The 25,307-nt window shown below is 38.8% G+C and overlaps 1 protein-coding gene across 1 annotated transcript in view; it reads left to right on the top strand.

Annotated features, from left to right (window-relative positions):
- The window catches only part of Arhgef38 (Rho guanine nucleotide exchange factor 38), a 121,459-nt gene that overhangs the window by 66,776 nt on the left and 29,376 nt on the right, over positions 1-25,307 (top strand). The window contains 2 exon segments of the mRNA XM_034501367.2: positions 12,032-12,179; positions 18,551-18,568. Of these exon segments, the coding sequence (XP_034357258.1) occupies positions 12,032-12,179; positions 18,551-18,568 (166 nt within the window).

Below are 25,307 nucleotides of genomic sequence, written 5' to 3'. Positions count from 1 at the left end.
CATCACTGACCACAAAGCAACCAGGAGACAGAAATCTGCTGAAGAAGCAGCAACCTTACTATCAGAAAACATTAGTCATTGTTTTCAAAAGATTGCTCAAAGCTGGTGACTGGATACAGACACACACAGCTGCCTCAAGTGTGTTTATGAACCGCTCCAAACAGCAAGTTGCTCATGTACACCAGATAACAGTTGGCCTCCATTAGTTTCACTTAACCTTATTTCCAACCTTTTGTGAATCTATAAAACATGAAACAGTGGCTATTAATGAAGTGACACCAATAACTGCAGTTTTTGCAGTTAAATGATGGGTATATCTGTTGATAAAGCAAATTAAATACTAGCTTATTCTAATAACGCTTCAATTTTAAAATCAAAATTGCAGAATCATGAACTAATTTGGGGGAAATTTATTATTCAAAAATTGATTATCTGATCTCATTGTAAATGTTACTGTCACCAAGACTTAAAAGTTCAATATTGTAGGGGCTGAAGGGATTGCTTAGTGGTCAAGAACACGTATTGCTCTTGCAAATGACTTAAGTTCTACTCCTGTTCAGTGGCTCACAAACACCTGCATAACTTCAGGGATCCCAACACACTCATCTGGTCTCTGTGGGCACCTACACTCATGTGCATGTGCACAGACACACATACACACACACATGCAAAGATATAATTAAAAATAAAATAAATGATTAAAAATATGATATTGAGAATGGAGGTGACAGTATGAATATATGTAGATAAAGCAATGGATCACAGAAAAAAAAAAAAACAATGTTTTTACTAAAATGAAATCTATAGTAAAGAAATCCATTATAGTGTAGAGATAATGGAGCTGGTGTTTTATTCCAGTAAGAACTAGTCAAAATGTATTCAGACTTCTCCATATATAAAAATAACATGCATGGAACAGGTGATACTTGAAGATTGCTACTAAACTATCAAATCATCACATGCAGCAGTCAACAAGCTCTTGGTTGCTGTTCACTTATTAGGATTTAGAAATGCAAAGGTGCCCCACAGTGGCCGTGGGCTGGATTCTGAAGGGGCCTACGGAATGGCGTGGCAGTGTCGTCAGAAGCACGAGAAGCAGTTAAGCTATTTAGCAAACAAGAATTAACTTCAGATTTTTGATGTTTGTATGTTGCAATTATGGATAATAGATTATAAACAAGAAGACGCTGGAATTTATCCTTACTAAAACATATTATGAAATTAAAAATTAAACAGTAAATGCTCATGTTGCATAAAATACCCTTTTAATTCTGTAATTAAACTTTCATACATTTGGCTTTGTGGGAAGAAGCTTTTGATGGAGCAATTCTAATGTACTTTATTTCGTGAAATTGTATCTCACTCTTATAGCCCAAGCTGGCCTGGAAATCATCACAATCCCCCTGCCTCATCTCCTGATTGCTGGGATCACAGTCAAAAACCACCATGCTTGGCTTGATGCTCTTCTTTAAAATCATAAAATTATATTTTTTTACTAGATTTTACAATGTCACATTTTGAAAAATATTAAAAATTATAAAGAGAAATAATTTGGTAAGGTGTTTGTAAAAAAAAAAAAAAGAAGAAAGAAAGAATCCAAACAAAGGCTAAAGGACAGAAAATTTGATAATATCTCAGCTAAAATAAATGCGCCTTTTAATGCTGATATGTGTAAATAGACTTTTAATATCTTCCACTTACCAGAATCTTCTGAGCCTATTGGATGTTTCTGTATCTACAGATTACTTTCCCAAATAAAAATAAGGGTCACAAATTTGACAGGTCTGATCTGAGATGGCTTTGTGGGTAAGAGCACGTGCTACATGAGCACAAGAGTGAGGACCAGAGTTGAAAATCCCAAATACCCATGAAAAAGCCACGTGTGGCAGTGCAAACCAGTGCTGTGTGCTGGGCAGCACAAACAGTGGCGCTCGTGAAGCTAGCTGGCTGCCAGTCCAGCTGAAAACAGGCACGCTCAGTGTCCTCCTCTGATTCTACATGCACATAGACAGGCCCACACATCTATATATACACTTGTAAATATGCATACACACACACACACATACACACACACATACACACACACACCCCACACTCTAAATAAATGAATGAGTGAATGAATGCATATAAACATAAAACTATTATTGAATTATTACTGATTTAATTATTACTGATGTAACAAAATGAATAGCAGCAAATATCAATATATCTATCTTGCACTTGCCTTTCACCATCTGGATCGCCTTAGTCCTACCTGCCCTGTCTCTGACTGGAACCTGTCTTTCCTATTATTTTGGTTGTATCAGAACTGTGTGGGGTGGGTGTTACTACTGGGGTTAGAGCTGGGGCCCAATATCTGTTCAGTGCTCATGCGCAGACAGGAAAGAATGAGTGCTTCTGACCAGGAGTGACTTTCCTGGGTCCTAGTGGGTCCCAGTTACTCCCTGTTGGGAGGGGGCATTGCTGTCTGCTTACCTAAGATACTGGCCAGGTTAGAGCTCGTGGGAGGCCTGCTTCCTCTGGGTTCTTAGAGACTGAGGGCAGAGCTACCACCCAAGATCTGCTCAGTGCTTGGGCCCAGACCAGAAGGAACCAAGATATCTATCAATATAGATAAATGGGAATAAGAACAACTCTCTAGTACATTTCAGTTTGTAAAGACAGAGTAGCGGAAAATAGAAAAATCCACTAGTAGGCAATCATCATTATAATAACTGTTTATATAAAAATATACCAATAAATGTATTATATGCTGAGTAAAAGTTAGCACAGGTATCCACTTCTCAAAGTTCCTCCACAAGTAATTTCCAACATCGAAAGGAAACATGGTAACCTTACAATAAGAGACCGACTTTGACAAGGTCAAGAACAGCTGGGATTATCAGCTTCACATTGTAAATCACATGCAGTGTGGCCAATATAGAATATCATATATAACTGTGATATTTTGCCTCCAAAGTGCTTCGACACATCCAATCAGAAGAAAGCATTCAACATATCAAAAATAAAAGTATAAGTAAAAAACACTTACTTATATAGAAACAAGCCAGCTACTGACAGTTACAGCGTGGTTATTTGCTATATTAACCTAGGAGAGCTGTGTGGTATACAGAACACTTGAAACTGTATTACCTCTGTATTTCCCTCTATTAGTTTGAAATCAGTTCAAGTTTAATAATTAAAAACAACTTATAGTTTACAGAGAACACCCAATTAAATGTGCCTAAGCTTTCAAGGTTACAAGTCATGAATTTTAACTGGAAAGACTACAGACATGTTTCAGAAAATTAAAACAACAAAGGCTATAATTCAGCAACGGTCAGTTGGAGCTCTGTTTTCATGGCATCACCATTGGTTCTGAATTGGCCTTGTGGCTCTAAAAAATGGAGGCAAAATGCTGTTTCATAACTGCATGATGAATGCTACTCTATGTCAAGACCCATGGCCCAAACCACCCAGCCATCCCAAGAATCATAGAAATGGCCTTAAAAACTGGTGAGTGCAGCCCTTTTCGGCCAACTGACCAGACACTGCTGACTAGCTGTCCACAAACTTGTAGTCTGCAGGGCCATATGAAGACAAGCCATCTTTGTGAAACCCTGTCCAACCATCAACCTAAGGATGGTGAGCAAACAGTTGCTTTTAGTCTTTTAGATTTTGAAATGATGTTTTTGCCTAACAAGAGTTAACTCCTACAAAATCTCAGAGGGGAAAAAAAAAAACCCTTTCAATTCAAATGCTAAGGAAAACTTGATGTGGAACATGGATTTTTAACTTGGACTTGACGAATTTTGAATGGTAGCAATTATACAAAAGACAGTCCTGATAGCCAGGCAGTGGTGGTGCACGACTTTAATATATTTGGAAGGCAGAAGTAGATGTATCTCTGTGAGTTTAAGGCCAGCTTGGTCTACAGAGTGACTTATAGAACAGCCAGGGCTACACAAAGAGACACTCTGTCTAACAAAAACAATTACAAAACAAAACAAACAAACAAACAAAAAAAAAAACAGTCGATGAGAAAAGATAGGACAGTCTGGGAAATGTTTGTAAAATTTCTTACTATTCTACTGTGCCTTAGACACAGTGCCAGGAGGCTTCTACAGTCCTCCATCGCAGTAAACACATCAATGAAGAGTTCAAGGGCAGTTCCTATCCCTAAATCTTTGACCACCTAGATTTCATAAGATAAACTGATTGGGTGAGATGGTTGCAAATTCACGTTATCACAAAGGGAAGGCACAGGTGTCCCCTCTCTGTGTCTTCGGGCAGCACGAGCAAGAGCTTGTGAGTCACAGCTGTAGTGCCTCTGGAAGCCTCGGGAAATGAGGAGGAGAAATTTACTCAACAAACCTTGGTGTTTGGATGATGTTCAAGTTTTTAAATAGACGCATATGTATGCGTGCAGATCTGAGAGCTCTGAAGGAGTGTTCTGGATCCCAGTGCCAAAACAGAAAGTGGATTTTAAAATCTAGACCAAATCTAGGTTCGGAAAGTGTTTTAAAATCTCTAGAGAGAAATATGCGAGCTTTGGTTCTTATTTATATTTAGATTAAATATATTCTATGACAATTTTTGAAAATTGTAAACAAGCACAAGGAAAATAAAAAATGATACAGAATTTAAGGGCATAATAATGTGTCTTAATATCAGGTTGAATTGAATTCTTCTTTCCTATTGCTACATCTCAGGCAGGTTATGAAACCTCATTGAAGTTCAGCTTCATATCAGGAAATTGAAGGCAGTCGTATTTACCTCATATGAGTTTTATGAAGATTCAATAAAACCAAGTGTAAAGAAGATGCAGGGCTTAGTCATAATATTTAATACACAGTGAGAGTAAATTGCTATTATCCTAGCCAAGCTAACTGTACACATCATTTTATAAAGTTTGGTTTCTTTTATGTAACAATTGAGTATAATAAAAATTCTTTTTAGAAGTTTTAGTGATGTTTTAGAAACAAATAAGATTCAGATTTTGTAGTTTCTCTGTTCTTCTTGGTATTTGGGGTCTTTATAATTCGTATACACAAGGATATATTTTACTTTAAAAAGGGGGGTTTATTCTATCATATGTCACTTCTATGTTTGGCAGAGTTGGTGGTAATTTCAGAAGCTGATTTCTCAATAGCAGCTCTTAATGAACCATGGCTTCCAGCTTTCACATTGCCCAGTAGCATAGACCCACATTGGACCTGACTCATACTCTGAAATGGAAACGACACTAGGACAATGACTGGACTAAGCCCCAAGAATGTAGAGTAATATCTGCTTTTGTAATGATGCCAATTAAAAGGTCCTTCCTTCTTGCTGCACAGATGATGTGGGGAAACCACATGGAGAGAGAGAGAGAGAGAGAGAGAGAGAGAGAGAGAGAGAGAGAGAGAGACAGAGACAGAGACAGAGACAGAGACAGACAGAGATTCAGTCAGTCATCCCACTATTCCGAATTCCAGTATTCTAGCAAAGCCATGTGACCACTTGTCTGTCAAGGGATCAGATTTATCAATGAACCATTTTGGCCATCACTGTGCAGTGATGTCCTTCCACAACCGCATCCCCAGGGAGCACAAAGAACATTCACCTGAGCCCAGTGAGCACAGAAAACCAGAACTGAACATCAAAACCCTGCTTTGTTACACAGCACTAGAGAATGCACCTAGCAATTGCATTGTCTTAGATATGTTTGCACGCTGTGATACTGCAATCTGCTTTATACACCCGCTTCACACTACAGTGTATAGAAGAAGACTGGAAGAAGCTCAGGAAAGAGAAACTGCAATTCCTCATATGCTCTTTGCTGAGGGTGAGGTTATATTCAGAGGAAACTAATTTAGAGTTTCCTGTCGCTGAGGTTCATAAGTTAGCTACTGTGGTTCTACTGCAGATCTGAGTTCTCTTAAAGCTTTGTCTTCTAACACATATGAATCTGTCTCTGGGAAGTAACTGTGGCTCATCTGAATGAATTTTCCAAGAAAGAGATGGAGGGAGGAGGAAGGAGAGATATGTGTGTGTGTGAGTGTGTGTGTGTGTGTGTGTGTGTGTGTACAGATATACACATATACACACATGCATGTACACATACCTATGCCTCATATATGTATACATATCCAGACCAGCAGCTTACTGGAGCATCTATAGCCAGTGTTGGGAGAGATCCAGACAGAGAGTTGAAAAATCATACAATTTATCTCATACATAAGCAGTGACAGGAAAGCTGTCAGTTCCAGAGAAAATGATGAAAATATGGGGATTTCATGGTCAAGGATTCAAAAAGTCCACACAAAACAGCAGGAAGTGCTTCTAGGGAAGAGGTTGTTAAGTTGAAGTGTTGGGGTTGGGACCCCAGTCTTTTAAGGGAGGTCAGAATAGACTTGGAGGATGCTCAGATTTATTTCTTGTAATGATAAAAAATGAAGTTGGATCGATGAAACAAATGTCCTAGGACTCCCGCCTCTGAGAAGAGTAAAGGTAGGATGCTGTGCTGGTGGCTCGGTGGAGAGATCGCTGAGCTGAAACGGGAGCACTGCAAGGTTGAAGGCAGAGTTGAGTGAACTTGTAAGAAGTCAGGACACACACGAATTTCGTCCTGAATCCTGGAATGGTCAGCATCTGAGCATCCCTGAGCACATCCATCCTCCGGGAAGCTAAAAGCCGATGAGCAGTGTAGGGCAAGACCTAAAGGCACACAAAGGTGAGAACATAGCACAGCCTTTGGAGGTGACAGACTGGGACTTGATTATGGCTGTATCCCTACAGCTCAAGCTGTGGGAAGCCCACTCGGATGGATGAAGATCTCATTTGCCTGTTCTGGGTAGAAAACTAAACAATACACCGAGCTACAATGGCCTCAGTTTTCTCCCAAAACAAGAATTCCCCATTGTTATAATTCAGAATCTGTGTAGCTCTTGATAGCTTTTTTTTCTACAAACGCTGCAGCTTGTAGCTTTACAATTGGGGCCCCCCTGATAGCTGCTCCAAATCCAGGCACCAGTTCCAGTAAGAAGTAGAAAAACCACTTCCTCATGAGGATTTTCCACTTCAGGGGAGTATTTTACCCATGGTTTTATTTCACAAAACACATGCAAACATGCTTGTGAAAGTGTACTTTGCCACTCATAGTTTCTAGCAATTTGAGAACTACCAGACTTATATTTCCAGCTGGGTGTATTGTCAATCCAAGTTCTATAAATTTGGAAGAAGAGCTCGGAAGAATAGGTTTACAACTAGCAATGGGTGCTGCATTCATTTCTTTGTATTGGAAAGGACATGGCAAGCCCTCCACAAGTAAAGAATACAGAAAGGCACATTCCCTACTTCCTCAGCATGTAAGTTGCACTAGAAAAGATTTTTGTCTACTATGTAACTGTTACGTCCCCAAGGGCTGAGATCACTGTATTCAACAAGCACTTACTGGATGCATGAAATACAGAGACAAGAAAGTTTAAGTTGTTACTAAGTCAGCCTATAGTTTGGGTCAGTATTATTGTTAGAGGCAGATAAGTATCACAGATATTTACTAAAGTGATCTGTGGAAGAATCACTGATTGAACTGAGAATGGGGGCGTTCTCTATGTTATGAACCTTGCGTAGAGACGGGATACTGACTTAGGTCAACTTTAAGGATTCTTGTCCTGGTATTAAAGTCTGCAGAAAGCAAACAGGTTTCACATCAAGATCCTGAGTTACCACCAGAATCAATAGCCAGGTGCTTGAATATCAGAGCGGGACAAACGTTTAACAAGCATGCATCCCATTGTTGAGACAAAAATGGGTAAGAGTTTGATTTGCTCACATTATACTACAAACTCTAGACACAAGCAGAAAGGAACCCAGGGCAAAGTTCCTTCCATTCCATATAGTCCAAAGCTCTCAGGGAGTTTGTGCTGTAGAAGATTGCTTCTCCCTCACACAGCAGCCAATTGATTGCCTGTAGCTCTGCTTCTAGGGATATGGTCAGACCTTTGATTTTTAACTGAAGTTCTTTTAAAGCATCATCTCAGCCGGATCTTAGAGCTGAGCTTGTAAATTTTTTGGTTATATACAACTCACTCCCTGCTTTAAGCTGTTCATGACTAACAGTGTAGCATTTCACACATTTTTAAAAACAAAATGTTAGGAACCAGTATCTCTCCTAAAATATTTCCTTCAAAATAGGAAAAGAAATACAGCATGTTGGTTAGCGTTGAGCTCATCTGGGAGAAGAGATCAAACAAAACGCTTGTGGTGTAAGAAGCCATGCTAATTTCTCTGTGGTACAAAAGCCTCTGGGCCTATCTGCTCAAGCTGGTGGCAGCTTTGCGTCTCCCTCAGTTTTTGCATCACAGAGAAATTAGCACATCTTCTTATACCAAAAGTATTCAGAACAACCAAACTTTCTATTGCTTTATGAAAAAAAAATAAAAAATAAAAAGGAATGTATCTAGGTTGAGGGAAGAGACAACAATATAGAAGCCCAAATCCTTTTAATCTTTTCCATCCTAGGGCAAAGATTTTTTCTATGTATTTTACCCCTCTCCCAAGCCGTTGCTTTTACACTCACTTACAGCTGTCTGGGCTGAATATGTCCCCGCTCCGCTCTGCCGCAGTTCTAGCATTGTGTGGGCACGTGGCACAGCGATTAGAAAGTTACTCTTCTCTCTCACCCGCACTGGCTTACATAAGCTATTTGGATGAAATGTTGGTGCTTTGTGTCTGCAATACAGACTGTAGGGCTCAGTGCAAAACAGCCATCCAGTAAAATCATTGCTAAACAAAGGTGAACTAAAACAGAAAAACGTTCTTTCCTCTTTGAGCCACCTTTGCATTACAAAACCTAGGATAAGATGCTTCCCTGAATATCATGGCTTTTCTCCGAGTTTGCACACTGACAGAGGAAATATAGAACCATACGGACTCCACACCACACACTATGACCCATCTCATGGGTAGGCATGGGCTTGTAAGAAAAGAGAAAGGAGAAATGAACAAGAACATTAAATGAGAAGAATCTGAATACGTTTACATCAGTGAGTGCCAACTGCCTATCAGGAAGAATTACACCAGAACAGACTGTTTGCAAAGTTGCTTTTAAATGCAAAGACTAAAGAAATTTAAAATAGAGTTGGGTTTTTGGTTGGGTCTGTTTGTTTGTTTGTTTGTTTGTTTGTTTGTGTATGTGTGTGTTTCTCTTCTATGCAAGATAGTTGCTTTGGGGGAGATGTCACTGAAAAAAAAATTCTTCAGTTGTAGAATATTTAAAAAGAAGATGGTAGTTTTGTTTCATAAGATTCTGGTCAGGCAGCCAGAGTGAAATTTCCTTCCCTGGTCTTGGTTCACTCCTGTCTCCACTCTTAATCACCCCTCCAGCACACATACATTAGACTGAGCAGTTGTCCTTCACTGCTGAAGAAATGCAGCCAAGACGTTAACGTTACCGTGGAAACAGAATCACTTTTGGCTTGGAGACACCTCGCTTCATCAGCACTATTAAGAAGCAGAATGGGCTGGGAGGGAAATCACATATTCTGCCCACCAGTGTTACAGCTGGCCTCTGGGTGAATAAATGACTTTCAATTAGAGTACCTAAATATATTTTAACTTCAATAATTATTATTAAAGCCCCAACAGAATTTTACTGGAAGATTAAAAAAAAAAAGCTTTCACTATTAAGGGGAGACCTAGCAATTCTGGGACACTTCTGTTAAAGAACGTACAGGGGAAACTGCAAGGGATAGTTTACTTGCATGTAAAGCAAATATTGTCTTTGGTTTTTAACTTTCTAATTTAGCTGCACGTATTTGTCATGCTGTCTCTTTCACCTCCTCCTCTTTCCCTTCCTCTTCCTCCTCCTCCTGCTTCTCTTCTCTCCTCCTTTTATCTCTACTCTGACCTCCTTTGTTATGAACACATAGATTCATGACTGCATCTTGTGTGAAGATGTGCAGGGATGCCCGGGAGCCCTATTCAAGCCTGCACCGATCTCACTTCCAGGGCTTAACTCCACCCCAAACGTCCCATTGCTACCTTGTTATACTACTTGGAGTCTCTCTTCTCTTTATAACCAACCTTAAATTTACTTGCCTTCCTCTCTTATTTTCCCGATGTTAACTGTTTCTTTCTATATATACTGCTACCTTAAAGGACAGCTCTTCAAAAGTTATGCTAGGAGAAGGATCAACCCAGTTAAATCCCAGAAATAGCAAGAATCCTTCATCCCTTCAGCTGTAAAAATGTACAATTCCCAGGGTTAATTCCAGGTCACCCAGGTCTCTCTCTCTCTCTCTCTCTCTCTCTCTCTCTCTCTCTCTCTCTCTCTCTCCTAGCTATAAGTAGACCAAAAAAAAAAAATCCCCTCTAATGAGGAGAAAGCAAAAGACTTTTACTGGCTTAATGCAAGCTATAAATGAGTGGGATGCTTTAGAAATATCCCAAACAATATGAAGGAACATAGATGCAAAAATAAATACATAAAACAACGAAACCAGTCCCTAAATCACCATTCAAGCCCTGGCTTCTGATTCTGACAGTAGCAGTCTTACCACCTCAGCCAGCATTCAGCAGAGCTCTGGTGTGTGGGGACAGAAAGCTCAGAACACTGTCTAGCCTGTATGCCTGACTTTGTTACCTCCTAACAGGAACCTGTAATCCTGGCTTTGTCACCTCCTAGCAGGACTTGAGAAGAATCATTTATTTGCTTCCAACTCAGATTTATTCATTCCAAACCCATATAGATAAATAGCCTCTTATCTCTTCATGCATGTAGAGAAAGAAGCAGTTCCATGTATAAAACATGTTTAATGTGCTCAAGACACTCTGTTTCTGTAGGAATATTGACTTTCTCCTGTACTATAGATAGCATGTCTACATCACTGCCAATCAACCCAGGTATTGAAGTCAATTCTGTTTCCTAATTGTTACTGATCTCAAGCTTAAGATGCTTTCTGGGAATAGATCCTGTCTCATGTTTCCTCTGCATTGCCCGCAACATCTGAAGCTTATACTCACTTTTAAGTGCTTGAATGAGTTACTAAATCAGACTGGCATTTGGTATGCACTAGGCCCCTTATTTCTAATTATATCACAATATCAAAGAGGATCCATTAAATGTTTGAACACAATTGATCTAAGCTGTTTTATGAAGGTACTTTTCTGAAATTGCACAATATTATCCAATCAAACTTTACAAGAAATAATTAACCATCATTTCTTCTTTTATATAGAGAGATATGTTCTATTTGTCTAGACTCATTTTAGAATTTAGTTTCGTTTATGTCACATATATGCGAGGGCCTACAAAGGGCAGAAGAGGGCACTTGATCTCCTGACTTGGAGTTAGAGGTTGTTGTGAGCCATGGGTGGTATGGGTTTTGAGAACCAAATTTGGGTCCTCTGGAAGAGCAGCGGGCACTCTGAACTATTGAACCATTTCTCCATCCACACCCCTATTCTTCTTTTCTCTAAATTCTGTTTACCTTCCAGAGAATCTTAGAAAATGTTGTTAGTAGACTAAATATCAACAAAACTGCATACCTTATATCTTCTATCATTTTGATAAGTCAAAACTTTTTTTCCATTTTGAACATTTATTATGTGTGTGCTCTCCTCTGAGTTTTTCACACACAACGTCTTAATTGTAATTGTTTCTCAACGAAATTGAATCTCTTATAGATGGTAATTTATGCATGAGGAAGCAGAGCGTTGAAATCATTTTCTTAAGTCTCAAAGGCAGTCAGTAGCACAGCTTGATTTAAACATGGGCAGACCACTCTGATCTAGTCTGCTCTTAACTGGGATTCTGTACACCTAGCTGTTAGCTCTTTGTCACTTGCTTTATAAAAGGCAGAAAAGAAGAAAGGAAAGGAGAGAAGGAGAAAGGGGGAGGAAGAAAAGGAAAGGGGAACTACGTACTCCATGTCTAACATCTTTTACAAATAATCTGGGCATCAGGGGGAACAAATCTGAGTTTTTGCAATAGTCAACACTGAGTAATAACACATGAAATGTCACCTTGGTCTGATGAGATCATTTTGTCTTTGTTTATATTGCTCAGGAGAGGTATTCTTGCAGATTAAAGGACCGCTGGAGGATATTTATAAAATCTATTGCTATCACCATGATGAAGCACACAGTGTCCTAGAGTCCTATGAAAAGGAAGAGGAGCTGAAGCAACATCTGAGCCATTGTATCCAGTCCTTAAAGTAAGGCCTTTTTCAGAAGGTGATTCCCATTCACTATGGCTGCTTAGCAGGGGTCTTTTGGAATGGACCAGGATGAAAGGTCATATATAGCCAACGTTTTACAGCGCTTGCTCGGATGGCTGCGTTATGAAAAGTTGATGTGCTATAAGCCAAGGTCAACTTTTATCCCTCCTTGACAGGATGACTAAAAATAACAAGGGAGAAAAAGACTCAAGGCCTTATAGAGATGGTGTGTGTGGGGGATGCTATATTATAAAACAATAATTATAAAATAAACCTGCTATTCATGCATTCTCAAGGGCTGGTGGATAGTGAGTTGGTTATGTTAGTGGAATTCCTGAATAGTCTTCCTTGCTGCCCCAATTCACTGTGGGGAGATTGCAAGGATTATTAAGACCCCGATAAACTTAGCTTTAAGACGATTAGACACTCTGCAGTCCTCACCCACAATACATGAAGAGGCAGCAAAGGTACTTCATGACAATGTATGTGATATGTATTAATTTTTCCTAAAATGAATACCTATTCACGATAAAATCTGAACCTACACATTTGAATAAGAGTCTTAAAACGCTTGTTAATCCCCAGTCAGTTAATATTCGCTGATATTATCTTTTGTAAGCAGGAGACCATGAGCCTGTGCTTGATCTGACTTTTCAGATAAAGCCGGCATCATACTGCATGTATTGCTTCCTAGGGCATGGCTTTAAAGCTAAACTCGCTCTCCTTTTTCTCATCTTGTCGAGTTTTCCAAGGACTTTGCCTGTTAATGACTCTATACCGTCAAAAGGGCTATATATTGTGTACTGGGCAATTGACATCAGGTCAGGGATTGACCACTTTCAGGAAGCTGAGGTGTTCCAGTCAAGATGCAGCAATCTGAAATGGTAGCACATCTTTGTGTGTTCTGCTGTGTGGGGAGAAGGGGAGCCCTTCTTTGATAGGAGAAGTCTATAGTAGCATTGAGGTGCAACGGGGAGACCGCTGGAAGACTTTCAAGGCTTCAGAACTGAAAATGAGTTTAATTTTGTCTGCATGGCTTAAAACAAAACAAGACAAAAAACAAACCAAGAAACCCTTTGATACAATTTCCACCTTATTGTCCTCTACTGGCCCAAATAGCAGGTCTGTAACATTTTTCCATACCTAGAGAACATTTATTGAAGGCTTGTGCTGTGGTGTGTATACTTCTAGATGCTGAAAAATATAAATAAATAAAACTTTATATTCTCCAGGGAGATGAGCATGCAGAGATCACTCATGCATGTGTGTGCGATGAGCAGCTCTGGGTGACTTTGACTATTCTAGTGTAGGTCAGTGTTACTGTATCAGCTTGAACTTAATTAAATAAGTTCATATATGAAGAAAAAGTCCTCTCCACAGACATGTATTTTTATCCTCAGATAAGATAATGGTGTCCTGCATACAAAAAGTCTTCTCACCTTAAATAAGAGGCAAGATCTAATCCAATAGATGTCACTTTCCTTCAGGTTCTGGAAATAGTAAGGAGAAAGAAAACACATAACACATGAAGAACTGGCTCCTTCAATTACCTTCTGTCTAATCCCGGGGCCCAAGGGACCCGGAGAGGAAACAAGGTCGGGTCCATAATCCTCCTGACTGCCTCTCAGAAGCTGCTCTGGGGAGGGTAAACATATGTGCCTTAAATAAACTTTTGATTCCTAAGAGAACAGAGCCTGCTACCGAATTCTCTATGCAGCACAGCTCAATACTGTTTTCTTCAGAAGCAGTTAAAGATAGAAGTAATTTTAGAGTCTCAAATTTACCTTCAGGCCCAATAACTTGTTTTGTTTTTGTTTCTTTGACCTTCAAAATTACTGTCCCATGATGTGTCCAATTTTGTGTACTCGGAACCATTTTGATTTTTAGAAATAATTTGACCCGCCAAAAGCTGTTAAGGTGTAGAATGCACAAAATCCAAATGAAACACTATTGGCAGAGCTATTTCTTAAGGGAAAGAAAAATCAAAATAAAATAGTTTAAGTTAGAGCTATTTTCTCCCAATGTAGCCTTTCCATGAAAATAAAGTTAATGGTGAATTGTGTGGGCCTGCCTGGGGGCTGAGTGCAGAAGCATTATTGACATCACTATATACTGACCTCAGCTGAGATAAAGCTTTAAATTCTGAGAAACAGGTTTTCAAACAGGTTTATAGGCCAAAGAGAGTCCCGAACACCCTCAGGGCTTGGTTTCGCTTGCCAAGTAATCAGTCAAAGCTATTACTGTCGCCGTGCCTTTTCCTACTGGCTAAATAAAGGAGCGGCTGCCATTGCTAACGAACATTAGCCCCGCCACCCCCATTTTCAACAGTGTAAGGGATACTGAAATGAGTCAGTCTGAAGCAAAATATCCCTGTAGCTTCATGCCTCAGACACTAAAGTGGATTTTTAAAGCGACTTAGGTTACGTTTTAGCCAAAATTAAAGTATGTTTATTGAGGGCCTCATAAATATTTATTATGAGTACTAGATAATGTTGAAAATATTTTCCTTAATTCATAAGCATGGTTCTTGCCCCCCAGGAACATAAACTCTAGTGAGAGATAAGCACCAGCTGGAAGGCTTACCAGCAATACAAAGATGATTACTTCCTGTGTCAGTAGGTTCCATTCAGGACTAACCTCCAACAGGATGGCAAAGATACTGCCTAGGCCTGTATGACAGTCAAGCTTAGAAACCTTGGTTATTCTTTGAAGCCCATTATCATTCATAAGAGAAAACTATATTTGTATCCAGAAAATTAGTTTTGAAGAGTTAGGGCAGTATTTCTTGGTGTGTACTCCAAGTGCCAGACACACCAAAAACGTGTATGAACAGTGAGTAACTTTATTTAAAAAAAAAAAAGTAAGGAAAGATGGTTCCAGGATTAAAAACACTGGCTGCTCTTATAGAGGTCCTGGGTGTGCTTCCCAGCGCCCACATGGTGGTGGCTCACAACTGCAATTCCAGGGAATCTGATGCCCTCTTCCGACCTTTTTGGGCACCTGTCATTTACATTCCCATGGTACACATACACACACTAGGCAAAATAATCACACATATAAACTATATCTTTAAAAAAATTAGAATTATTCAGAAATGCAGTGTGCATTTGCACCTGCAGCCTAGAAACTGGACATCTGTGAGGTTTTTTTTTTTTTTATTTTCTTATTCAGCAAGGCGTGTTTAGCTAGGTATCAGGAATGATCCCTAGGATTACCTGAAATGCTATATAAATATGTCTCTGAGGGTCTAGAAGTTGTTTTCTGTGGACCTCACTAATTCACCTCTTTGGAGTTACTATGATTTGTGATCTATGTGAAGATGCGAAAACTGGACAGTTCGTTAGCAAGCATGGTATAATTAGAACAGCCTGTCTGCTGCCTTCTTTACAGTTTCTCTAGTTTTTCTACTTAGAAATGTTACTAAGGTCACTGTTATACGTCAGTGGCCCCAACGGGTCTGTTTAGTTTGTAATAAAATAAGAACAAAGGAACTTTTTCTAAGTGTTTCGGTGGCTAGAGTCCATATTTCTAGCCTCGTGTCTTAGTATTGCAAATTAATCTGTATTTATCTTCTTGCTAACAAAGGTCTCGTCCTCAGGATGGAAGCCGCTTACCTTTTAGATCTCTAGGCATTCTGCCCACGTGGCTCCTGTGACCTTTCTACCTGGAGCAGTGAAAAAAATCCATGCAGTGGACAGGCTGAGGGGTAGCATCCTTATCTGCCCACGTGGCTCCTGTGAGCTTCCCATCCTGAGAAGCAGTGAAAAACCCATGCAGTGGATAGGCTAACGGGCAGTACCTTTATTAGTTCACCACCTTCTGTTTTTATTCTAAACAAAGGAATCTGGGTAAAAATCAAAACCACTTTCAGAAATTCTTCTAGCTCCTTGCAGTATGGCGTTGTTTGAAAACAGACCGTAATCTTTAAGGAATAGCCATATAAAACCTTTAATTCGTGAGTCAAATTATAATGAGCCCACCAGGAGAGGGAGGTAATTATTTTATCCCATAAATAGCTTCTTCCTAAATTGTCCCTGGCTGGAATCACCTTCTGAAAAGCCTCAAAATCTATCATAAAAAAGAATGTCTCTTCCTTAGTGGTGAGAAAATCAGGTGAAGCTCGTCCCTTACAGAACAGGACTTCCTCTATTAGAAAGAATAAGACTTCATCTATTAGAAAAATGCCAGGGTCCTTTAAATACAGTGGTATGTTACATTGTAAGTGTATGCTTAGTTTTATTATAATTTTAGTTTGTTTTGTTGAAGTAAATGAAATAGAAAGAGAAGACAAAGAGTTCCATGTCTCCTTCAGGACTTAAAAGCAGAATGTTTTTTCTTTTAATTTCAGTGTATTTATATTATATATGTTATGTATTTATATTATATATTGTATTTTATATTATATGAGCTACAAAAATAAACCCAAAGAAGCAAAAAAAAATCAAATCCTAGAACAAATGCAAATTTTCATTATAAGATAAAAATTATTGGAAGAATGTGAAGAATATAAAGAACTAGATGTAAGACAGCCAATTTTTTTCACTATGGAATTCTTTAAATATCAATCAATAATTAGCTAAAATTATAACAGGTGTTCATTTGAAAGACAGTGTAACTTTGTTTTTGATTTTCACTTGAAGGTTTTTAGACTCAGAAGAACCCAGTTATTCCAAGATGTCTAGGAATCTATCTATAAATACAGGTCTGCAGGCTGAGGAAGCAGTTGCTTCGTACACATGTAGATGTTTTCCACATGTATGAAGAAATGGGACTTTTTAAACTTATTAAATCTAATTCATTATAGGTATTTATCATTAAATATTTATCGTAATCACTAAATATGAAAAGGCTAGGCATGATAGCACATGTCTTTAATTCAGCACTCAGGAGCCAGAGGCAGAAAGGTCTCTGTGAGTTCAAAGGCAACCTGCTCTACAGGGCAAAGTTAAAGGACAGCCAGGACTACACTGTCACAAGCAAGCAAGCAAGCAACCAAACAAACAAAAAGACCATCTACTGCTGAAGAATAAAGTCATGCAATTTTTATATTAAAAATATTCACTGAATTCCAAAAGATTAAAGGCACAGGGAGACCATGGGCATCATAGAATAAATGACTGTCATTGTGTTCTTTTGTAATAGCTACCTGCCACATTTGGGAGAAATCTTCCAACTCTTTTATTTCTTAAGTTTTGGCTGACTAATTTACATTGGTTTTAGGACTAAGTATTTTCACCCATACTTTGAGCCCCTAACACAAACTTGTCGCTTTTTAGTTTGGTGCCATAGAAATAAACAAGTCATGTATAAATCCTTGCCCAAGTTGGAGAGATGGACAATAAACTAAAGATGTGTGGTATATAATAGGAAACATTAACAAGCATTATGGAGAGAGAGAGAGAGAGAGAGAGAGAGAGAAAGAGAGAGAGAGAGAGAGAGAGGCAGCAAATAGGGACAAACAGGGTAAACAGTGAATTTTTCAAAGTTTCATCAGAGTAGGCTTCTCCGGGAAGGGACATCTGAGCAGAGGCCTGAAAGAGATAAAAGAGGAAGGTATTTAGAGATATAAATAAAGAGCAATCTGCACAGAGGAAATAGCAGGCTTACAATCCTGGAGGGGGGTGCTTGCCTGCCTGACTTTACTAGGAGCATGAAGTCTATGGTTGCCATAGCACCTGGGGAGAAACACATACCAGGAAATGGGGTAGAGTGACAGTGAGAGGAGACACAGATCATGTGCTTTTCCATAAAAGGACTTGCTTTATACAAGCAAAGGGACAGCCACCTAAGTTAGCAGGGCCTGTATGAAGACTATCTTTGAATTAATACCATGATAAGCCAACCATAGGGTGCACACTTGTAATCTCAGCACTGGGAAGGCTAAGCCTATGAGATTGCCAGTTTATGGTCAACTTTGTCTATAAGGGAAGTTCAAGGTCAGCCGAGGATACATGGTGACACCCTTGTAAAAAATTATTTTCATAAGTCTACATAGAGTACAGAGGACTTGATAAAATTATTCTACACGTCAATATAAGTGCTACTTTGTAATCTCATAATCATGGTTTGTCTGATGATTACATATGATATATTTTTCAAAATATAAACACAAAACAAATTAAAATACAATTTTAGATTATTAAAATCTATTAACTGAATCACTAGGTTGGATTTTATATATGGTATTGAGCAAGAATGATAGCTTTATTAAAGTCATTTTAGAACACATTACTAAACAAAGACACTTGATTCAATGGGGCAGTCATGAAACTCACTCACTACTTGTAGTAAAATCTAAAGCTTTGTAATGTTACATACTATTCCATATGTGAGTTTTTATTGATTTACTTTCTCCCCTTCTTTTACAGGAATATATATATGCAAGAGTAAGTACTCCTTTTAAAAGTTTTTCCTTTTCAATTTTTAATTTTATTAGATCTTTGAGAATTTCATAAGATATACGTTGATCTTATTTGCTTGTGCCCCAGATCCTCTGAGCTCCATTCCACCTTTCCATCCACCAGGTACCTTCTTTTTCCAACCAAGTTCAGTTTATGATGCACATATATTCATGGGTGTGTGGCTTTCCCCTGGAGCATGGTTGACTTACTACAGGCAACATTTGTAAAAAATACTGATTCTTCCCCTCCAATACTTATAAATTGTAATATCTCCTTGGCTAGGGGTGGCACTCCGTATCTACTTCCCCTCTTCATTCTGATTTTTAGTCTGGCTTGAACTTGCATGGGGCTTGTGGTCGCTATCACAGTTGCTGTGAGCTCATATGTACAGCTTCCCTTTTGTGTCTGTACCTCTTACATTCTTTATGCCTCCTTTCATGCAATGATTCTTGAGTCTCGGGAGGAAGAGTATGATATGAATGTTTCATTTAGTGTTGAAACGTTCTGCAGTCTCATTTTCTATACCTGGACCAGTTGTGCATCTCTCTGTTAGTCTCTGTGGTAATTTGAATGAGATGTCCCCCCTCATTGCTCATTTGAATACTTGGAGAGGTTTAGAATGTGTGGCTTGCTGGAGGAAATATGTCACTGAGTCTTTGAGAGTTAAGACTTGAGCTACTTCTAGATTCATCTGTCTCCTCACACCTGTGGTTATTCAAGATCTATATTCTCAGTTTGTTGTTCCATCTGCCATACCTGCCACTTGCTGCCATGGTTCCCAGCCATCATGGACTCTAATCTCCATAGCGACAGTGATGGATGCTTATCCCTCTGTAACCATAAGCCCAAACAATTCCTTTCTTCTATAAGTTGCATTAGTGTGGTAGTTTGCACAAGAATGTCCCTCATAGGCTTATAAATTAGAATGCTTGACCACAAGGAGTAGCACTATTAGGAGGGATGGGCTTGCTGGAGTATATGTGGAATTTTTAGAGGAAGTGTGCCACTGGTGTTAGGCTTCAAGGTTTCAAAATTCCAAGCCAGACCCAGTGGCTTTCTCTCTACCTGTTGCCTATGGTTCCAAATGCAAAACCCCTAACTTCTTCTCCAGCACCATGTCTAACTATGTGCTGCCATGCTTCATGTCATACTGATAATGGACTAAACCTCTGAAACTGTAAGCAGGCCCAAATTGAATGTTTTCTTTATAAGAGTTGTCATGGTCATGGTGTCTCCTCATAGCAGTAGAACGTTAATTAAGATAGAAGTTAGTACCAGAAGTGGGGTGTTGCAGTGCCTGGCCTGACTATATTTCTTGTTGGAGGAATGAGGACTTTAAGACTTTGGATTATGAAAGTAGGTAAATGTTTTAAGTGGGGTTTGATGGGGCATACCAGTAGGAGCAAGTAAGACTGTAGTGCTGAGAGCAATGTAGAAAATGAGAGCCTGCCTCAAAGGGTTTCAGAGGGGAAGAATATTCATAAGTAGCCTAGAGACATTTCTTGTGATTTTTTGGCAAAGAACATGATTGTTTTTTACCATTGTCCAAAAAAAAAAAAAAAAAAAAAAAAAAAAAATCTGCTTGAGGCTTAATTGAAGAGGTTTGGATTAATGTTGTTGGCAGAGGAGATTTCAAGACAGCATAATATTGACTGTGTCATAGGACTATTAGTGGTTCCTCTTATGCATATCAACAATGAAAAGGAGCAAGCTGAGCAAGGAAAAATACAATTGAAGAGAAAAATAGCACCAAGAAGTATATTAGAGTCAAGTCCAATGTTCAAAGAGATTAAAAAGTTTAAAGAAAAGCCTGATCCTAAGTGGAAGACAGGGAGTGGTGACTTCAGATCAAGACTACACCCAGATACACATCCAATTTATAAAAAGGAATTAAAGAAAAACTTAAGAAGTAAAGGAAATAACCAACAGCAGAAAACCAATGTGGATGTAGTTGAACAAAAGGCCATGTTCCAGCCCCAGCAAGCAGCAGAACTTGGCAGCTTTCATCATGTGGCTCTGGCTTTAGAGTCCAGGATACAAGAAAGAGATAATGGAATCTTCCTCTGTAACTAAGAGAAGCTGCTGATGCCAGGCATGAAGCTATGAAGGTGAAACCTGAACTGGTTGTCTTGGAGACCAAAATATTGGAGATGCCAGAATCATAGGCTGCCTGCCTAGAAAAACTGCAGACTGGGTATGGAACTAGCCCCAGAGAGAGAAGAATGTTGCAGTCAACAAAGCTGAAAAGAATTGGAGATCTGAAGATTGCTTTGACATCTGACATGGAGATGCAGACCTCAGAGTTTTCCCTGCTGATTTTGGATCCTGCTGTGGTCTAGTATTTTCTCACTATGCTCCCCTTCCTCCCTTTTGGAATGGTAATGTATTTTCTGTGCCACTGTGTGTTGAAAGCATGTGGCCTGCTTTTTTATTTTGATTTTATAGGCAATTACAGATAAAATATTGTCTTTCTCTCTTCTTGCTGCCTGTGGATATGGATGCTAAACTTTCCGCATCCTCAGCACCATGTTTGCTTGTGCCTACCAGCCTTTAGATGCTCCTCACTAGAGCATTCCACATGTATTAGGTGATAACTATGGCAGTTTTCATATCTTTAAAATTATAGTTGAGATTTTCAGGTTTTTTAGGTTATATCAAATTTCTTCTACAGAATACAAGATTCTCTCTCTCTGTTTTTCTCTCTTTTCCTCCTTTTCCTCCTGTTTCTTCATCCCCTTTATGTAGTTATACAGTTAATTTACTTAAATGTTAGTCAGTATTTGAATTATTAAGCCTTGCGGTGAACTGGTATTAATTTTTGTCTGAGGGAAGCAGGTGACAATCGACCTCTTTTTTTCTGGCATCCTTTCCTCTTCATCTTCATTTTTTAGTTTTTTTTCGTATTAATCACACCAAACTTACTTTCTTTTAAGCCAAGTCATGTTTCAAGACAAATAGACGCCCATTTGATGAACAATTCATATCCCCAGGAGTCTCTCCCAGAGCCCTTCACAATAGGGGACACGGCCCCCACGTGGCCTCCCTCCGACCACACTGGAGATCTCGCTGCCCTCCTCAGTATTGGCTTTCCCCCATTTGGACAATTACCATTGGGTAATTTCCTCCATTCCTTGAGACTCTAGAAAATAGGATTTAATAGTTTTTACTATGGCCGGGCAGTGGTGGTGTACACCTTTAATCCCAGCACTTGGGAGGCAGAGGCAGGCAGATTTCTGAGTTCGAGGCCAGAGTGAGGTCTACAGAGTGAGTTCTAGGACAGACAAGGGCTATACAGAGAGACTCTGTCTCAAAAGACTAAATAAATAAATAAAATAAAAAAAGAATTTTTACTACCTTAATATCTTAATGTTATCCTCACACTTGATTCACATTTTTGGCTGGTGCTAGAATTCTAGATTAAATGTAACTCGCTGTCAGGATTTGAAGGCACCTCTTATTATTTTCTAGTTTTCATTGTTGTGTGAGAAGCTGCAGCTGACTTGGGTTCCTGAGCATCTGCGGTTCCTCTGTTCCTCTGGTTAGTTTAAGAGTCTCTTCTGTCCCCAGTGGCTAAAGTTTCATGGGTGGCAGAGTGTGAGTGTTTCATCTCTCATTCTGGGCAGTGGGTGCTGACATCTGCTGGCTTTTCTTAAATCTCTTCCTGATGATGTAACCTTGAGATTTTTCCACCTGTGTCCCAGTTCCTGAGTAAGCAACTCGGAGGATTATCATTTATTTACAATGCTTAGGCCATAAGCTAAGCCTGTTCCACTAGCTTATAACTTATATTAACCCATTTATACTGTTCTGTGTCTGCCACATGGCTAGTTACCTCTCCTCAGTTTCATAAGTCTGACTTCCTCTTCTCTGGCTTGACTCTTCCCCAGAGTTCCTCTCTTTTTGCTGGATACCCTACCTTCTAATCCTGCCTCAGTTTATTGGCCATCAGATTTTTATTAACAGGTGATGCTTCCATACAGTACACTCCTCCAGGTGTGTTCTGATGTTTGATTCTAGGAATTTTATCAATAGTTACTGACTTAGTCTTCATTTCTACTTTTAGTCTCTTAATTTCCAAGAGTTCTGAAATCTTCGGATGGCCTCCCCTAGTTTTTTTATTTTACTCCTCCCACCCCCTCGATCATTGTTTTGAAATGCTATTTTCCAAAGAGTATGCCTGGGCTAGACCTAGGCCCTCTGCACATTTGTAACAATTGTACAGCTGGGTCTTCACGTGGGAGCATGCATGCCTCTGACTCTGTCGCCTGCCTTTGGATCCTTTTCCTCTGAGCTGCCTTGTCTAGCCTCAATAGAAGATGTGCCCAGTCTTACTGCAACTTGACATGCCAAGGCTGGTTGATAGTCATGGGAGGACTCCCCTTTTCTGAGCAGAAAGGAAAAGTGGGTAGGTGTGGGCAAGGAGAGATTGGGGGGGGGGGGTTTGGGAGAAGAAGAGGGAGAAGAAACTGGGATGAAGAGGTAAAGTAAATAAATAACTTAATAAAAATGTAAAAAAAATCAAATTAAGGAGCAAAGTCAAATAAAAAAAAAACAATTTTTTTCATTCAGTCACTCAAAAAAAAAGGTGTTTTCAACTGATTCTTCTTGTTTTGATCCCCAGTCGCCTCTGCTCCCTTGTCCTTTAGCTATCCAGAAATTGTTAATGATAAATGTTCTGGAATGCTTAAGTGTGTCTTTCCCATCATTACTGCTTCATGCTCCTTCTTTATTTTTTAAAACTTAATAGTTTTGAATTTATTTTGAGTTTCCATTTTTTTATTGCAAGTGCTATTTGTTATATAGCTCTCTACAATTTTCTATATTATTGACTTAAATTTCCATAAGAAGATTATATTTTTAAAAAGCTTGCTTTATCATTTCTATAAAATAAATATAAAATTTAGGATATTTGTGGACATGAAATAGAAGAAATTCAAAAAATTATAGCCAGTCATGAAGTTATGTTTTTCCTTCTAATGTCCCTCCACTTAAAACATAGGCATCTTTTGTGTGGAGACTTTTTTCTACTTCCCACTCTAGTTTTTATATTGGCCAAATATTATCTTTTCCTACATTTTATTGGAATCACTTTGCAGCAAAACTGGATACTGTTAAAAAAAATCAAAGCTGTGTCTGTGTAACCTGGTAAAGCCCAATAGTAATGTGTGATGAGCTTAGTGGAGCTGTGTCTGTAACTAAACACTTGCCAAGCAATTCATGATACAAGAGGACGCTGAAACAGTATCATGCATTAATGGTTGCATTCAATATGGCGCAATACTGGGGAGTATTGTTATACATTTGGTTCCTTACTATGGGGCAGACAGGTGACATCTGGTTGACATGGGGATATCATACACAGGACTCATCTGCCTTCACCATGATCAAGACTTAATCTCACTAGGAGGGATTAATCAGAAGTGGCGGTGAACTTTGTGACACCAAGCGACTGGAGTGTTGTTATCTTACAACACATCCTGTATCTTTTCTTCCATATTGTAGTCTGTCTGATGCAGATACCGGAACGTTATCGATCACCATTTGAGCAACTGAAAAAAAAAATGACACTTGAAGCAGAAGCGTCTGGGAACTCTCTTTCTGTCAGTCACTTCTCAGAGTTCCATTTATTATGCTTTCAAGAAACAATAGTCATTTCTAATTATCATGTGAAACATAAAGGCACTAGAGATTGGATGCCAGAGACTGATGGGAAAAGGAGGAAGGACAGCACGTAAACTCAATTATGGGCTCAGACTGGCTTGTGACAGATCTAGATATAGGAGGAAGGGCAGCTCACAAAACAACTTTACCAGTTTATATGTCTGTGCTCCTTGATGCTGGTTTACTCTCTCTCTCTCTCTCTCTCTCTCTCTCTCTCTATATATATATATATATATATATATATATATATATATATATATAATTATATATATATTATAATATATATTTATATATTATTTTATATATATATATATATATATATATAAATGATTAGTATTTGATTGTACTTATTTTGGATGCTATTTTACTAGTTTCTGAATGATTAAATAAAATACGTTTGGAAATAATTAAAGAATAACCCCACAAGGAATTCTGACTATAGTCACCTAGATGCTGTTCCTGACTTGTTTCTTCTTTCACTGAATTTTCTCCATAGAAGTATAAACTATTGTGAAGGGATAATCTCTGCTTTAAGATACTAAAAAATGTTGCCTGCTACTGACACTCCAGCAGTTAAAATGCTCCTAGTTGGGTTCTCAGTGTAATTGATCATCTTTCGTCCACTTCATCTGATTCTCTTAGAAACCAACGATGTTTCTCTCCTCCCACCCCAATCTCCTTTTCTGTCTCTTGCTCCTTCTCCCTGTCACACCCTCCCCCTTGCCTTTATCTTCCTGTTTCTCAATAGACTTCAAGTACAAGAGAAAGTCTATTCAAGCAATTCTACTTTCTTGCAAACCTTTATTATTTACTTTGGTTTTCCTTTAAAAACTTTGCCTTTCTGCTTGTTGTAACATTTGTATCTATTAGGCTGGTATAATTTTTTTCAGGATATAAATAAACTCCCCCCTTTGTTATTGATTTACCCATTTTGGAATTTGGGGTGGGGGGATTTTTCAAAAGAAAATTAAAGCTCATGGCAGAAAGGCTGAAAACTCAGTAATTCTTTGGTCTAAATGCGAACATTAATAAAATGTAATCACGGTGGAGATACAGTGGTGAC

Source organism: Arvicanthis niloticus, chromosome 4, assembly GCF_011762505.2.
Source record: "Arvicanthis niloticus isolate mArvNil1 chromosome 4, mArvNil1.pat.X, whole genome shotgun sequence".
Taxonomy (NCBI): Eukaryota; Metazoa; Chordata; class Mammalia; order Rodentia; family Muridae; genus Arvicanthis; species Arvicanthis niloticus.
This window is presented reverse-complemented; position numbering and strand designations above follow the sequence as displayed.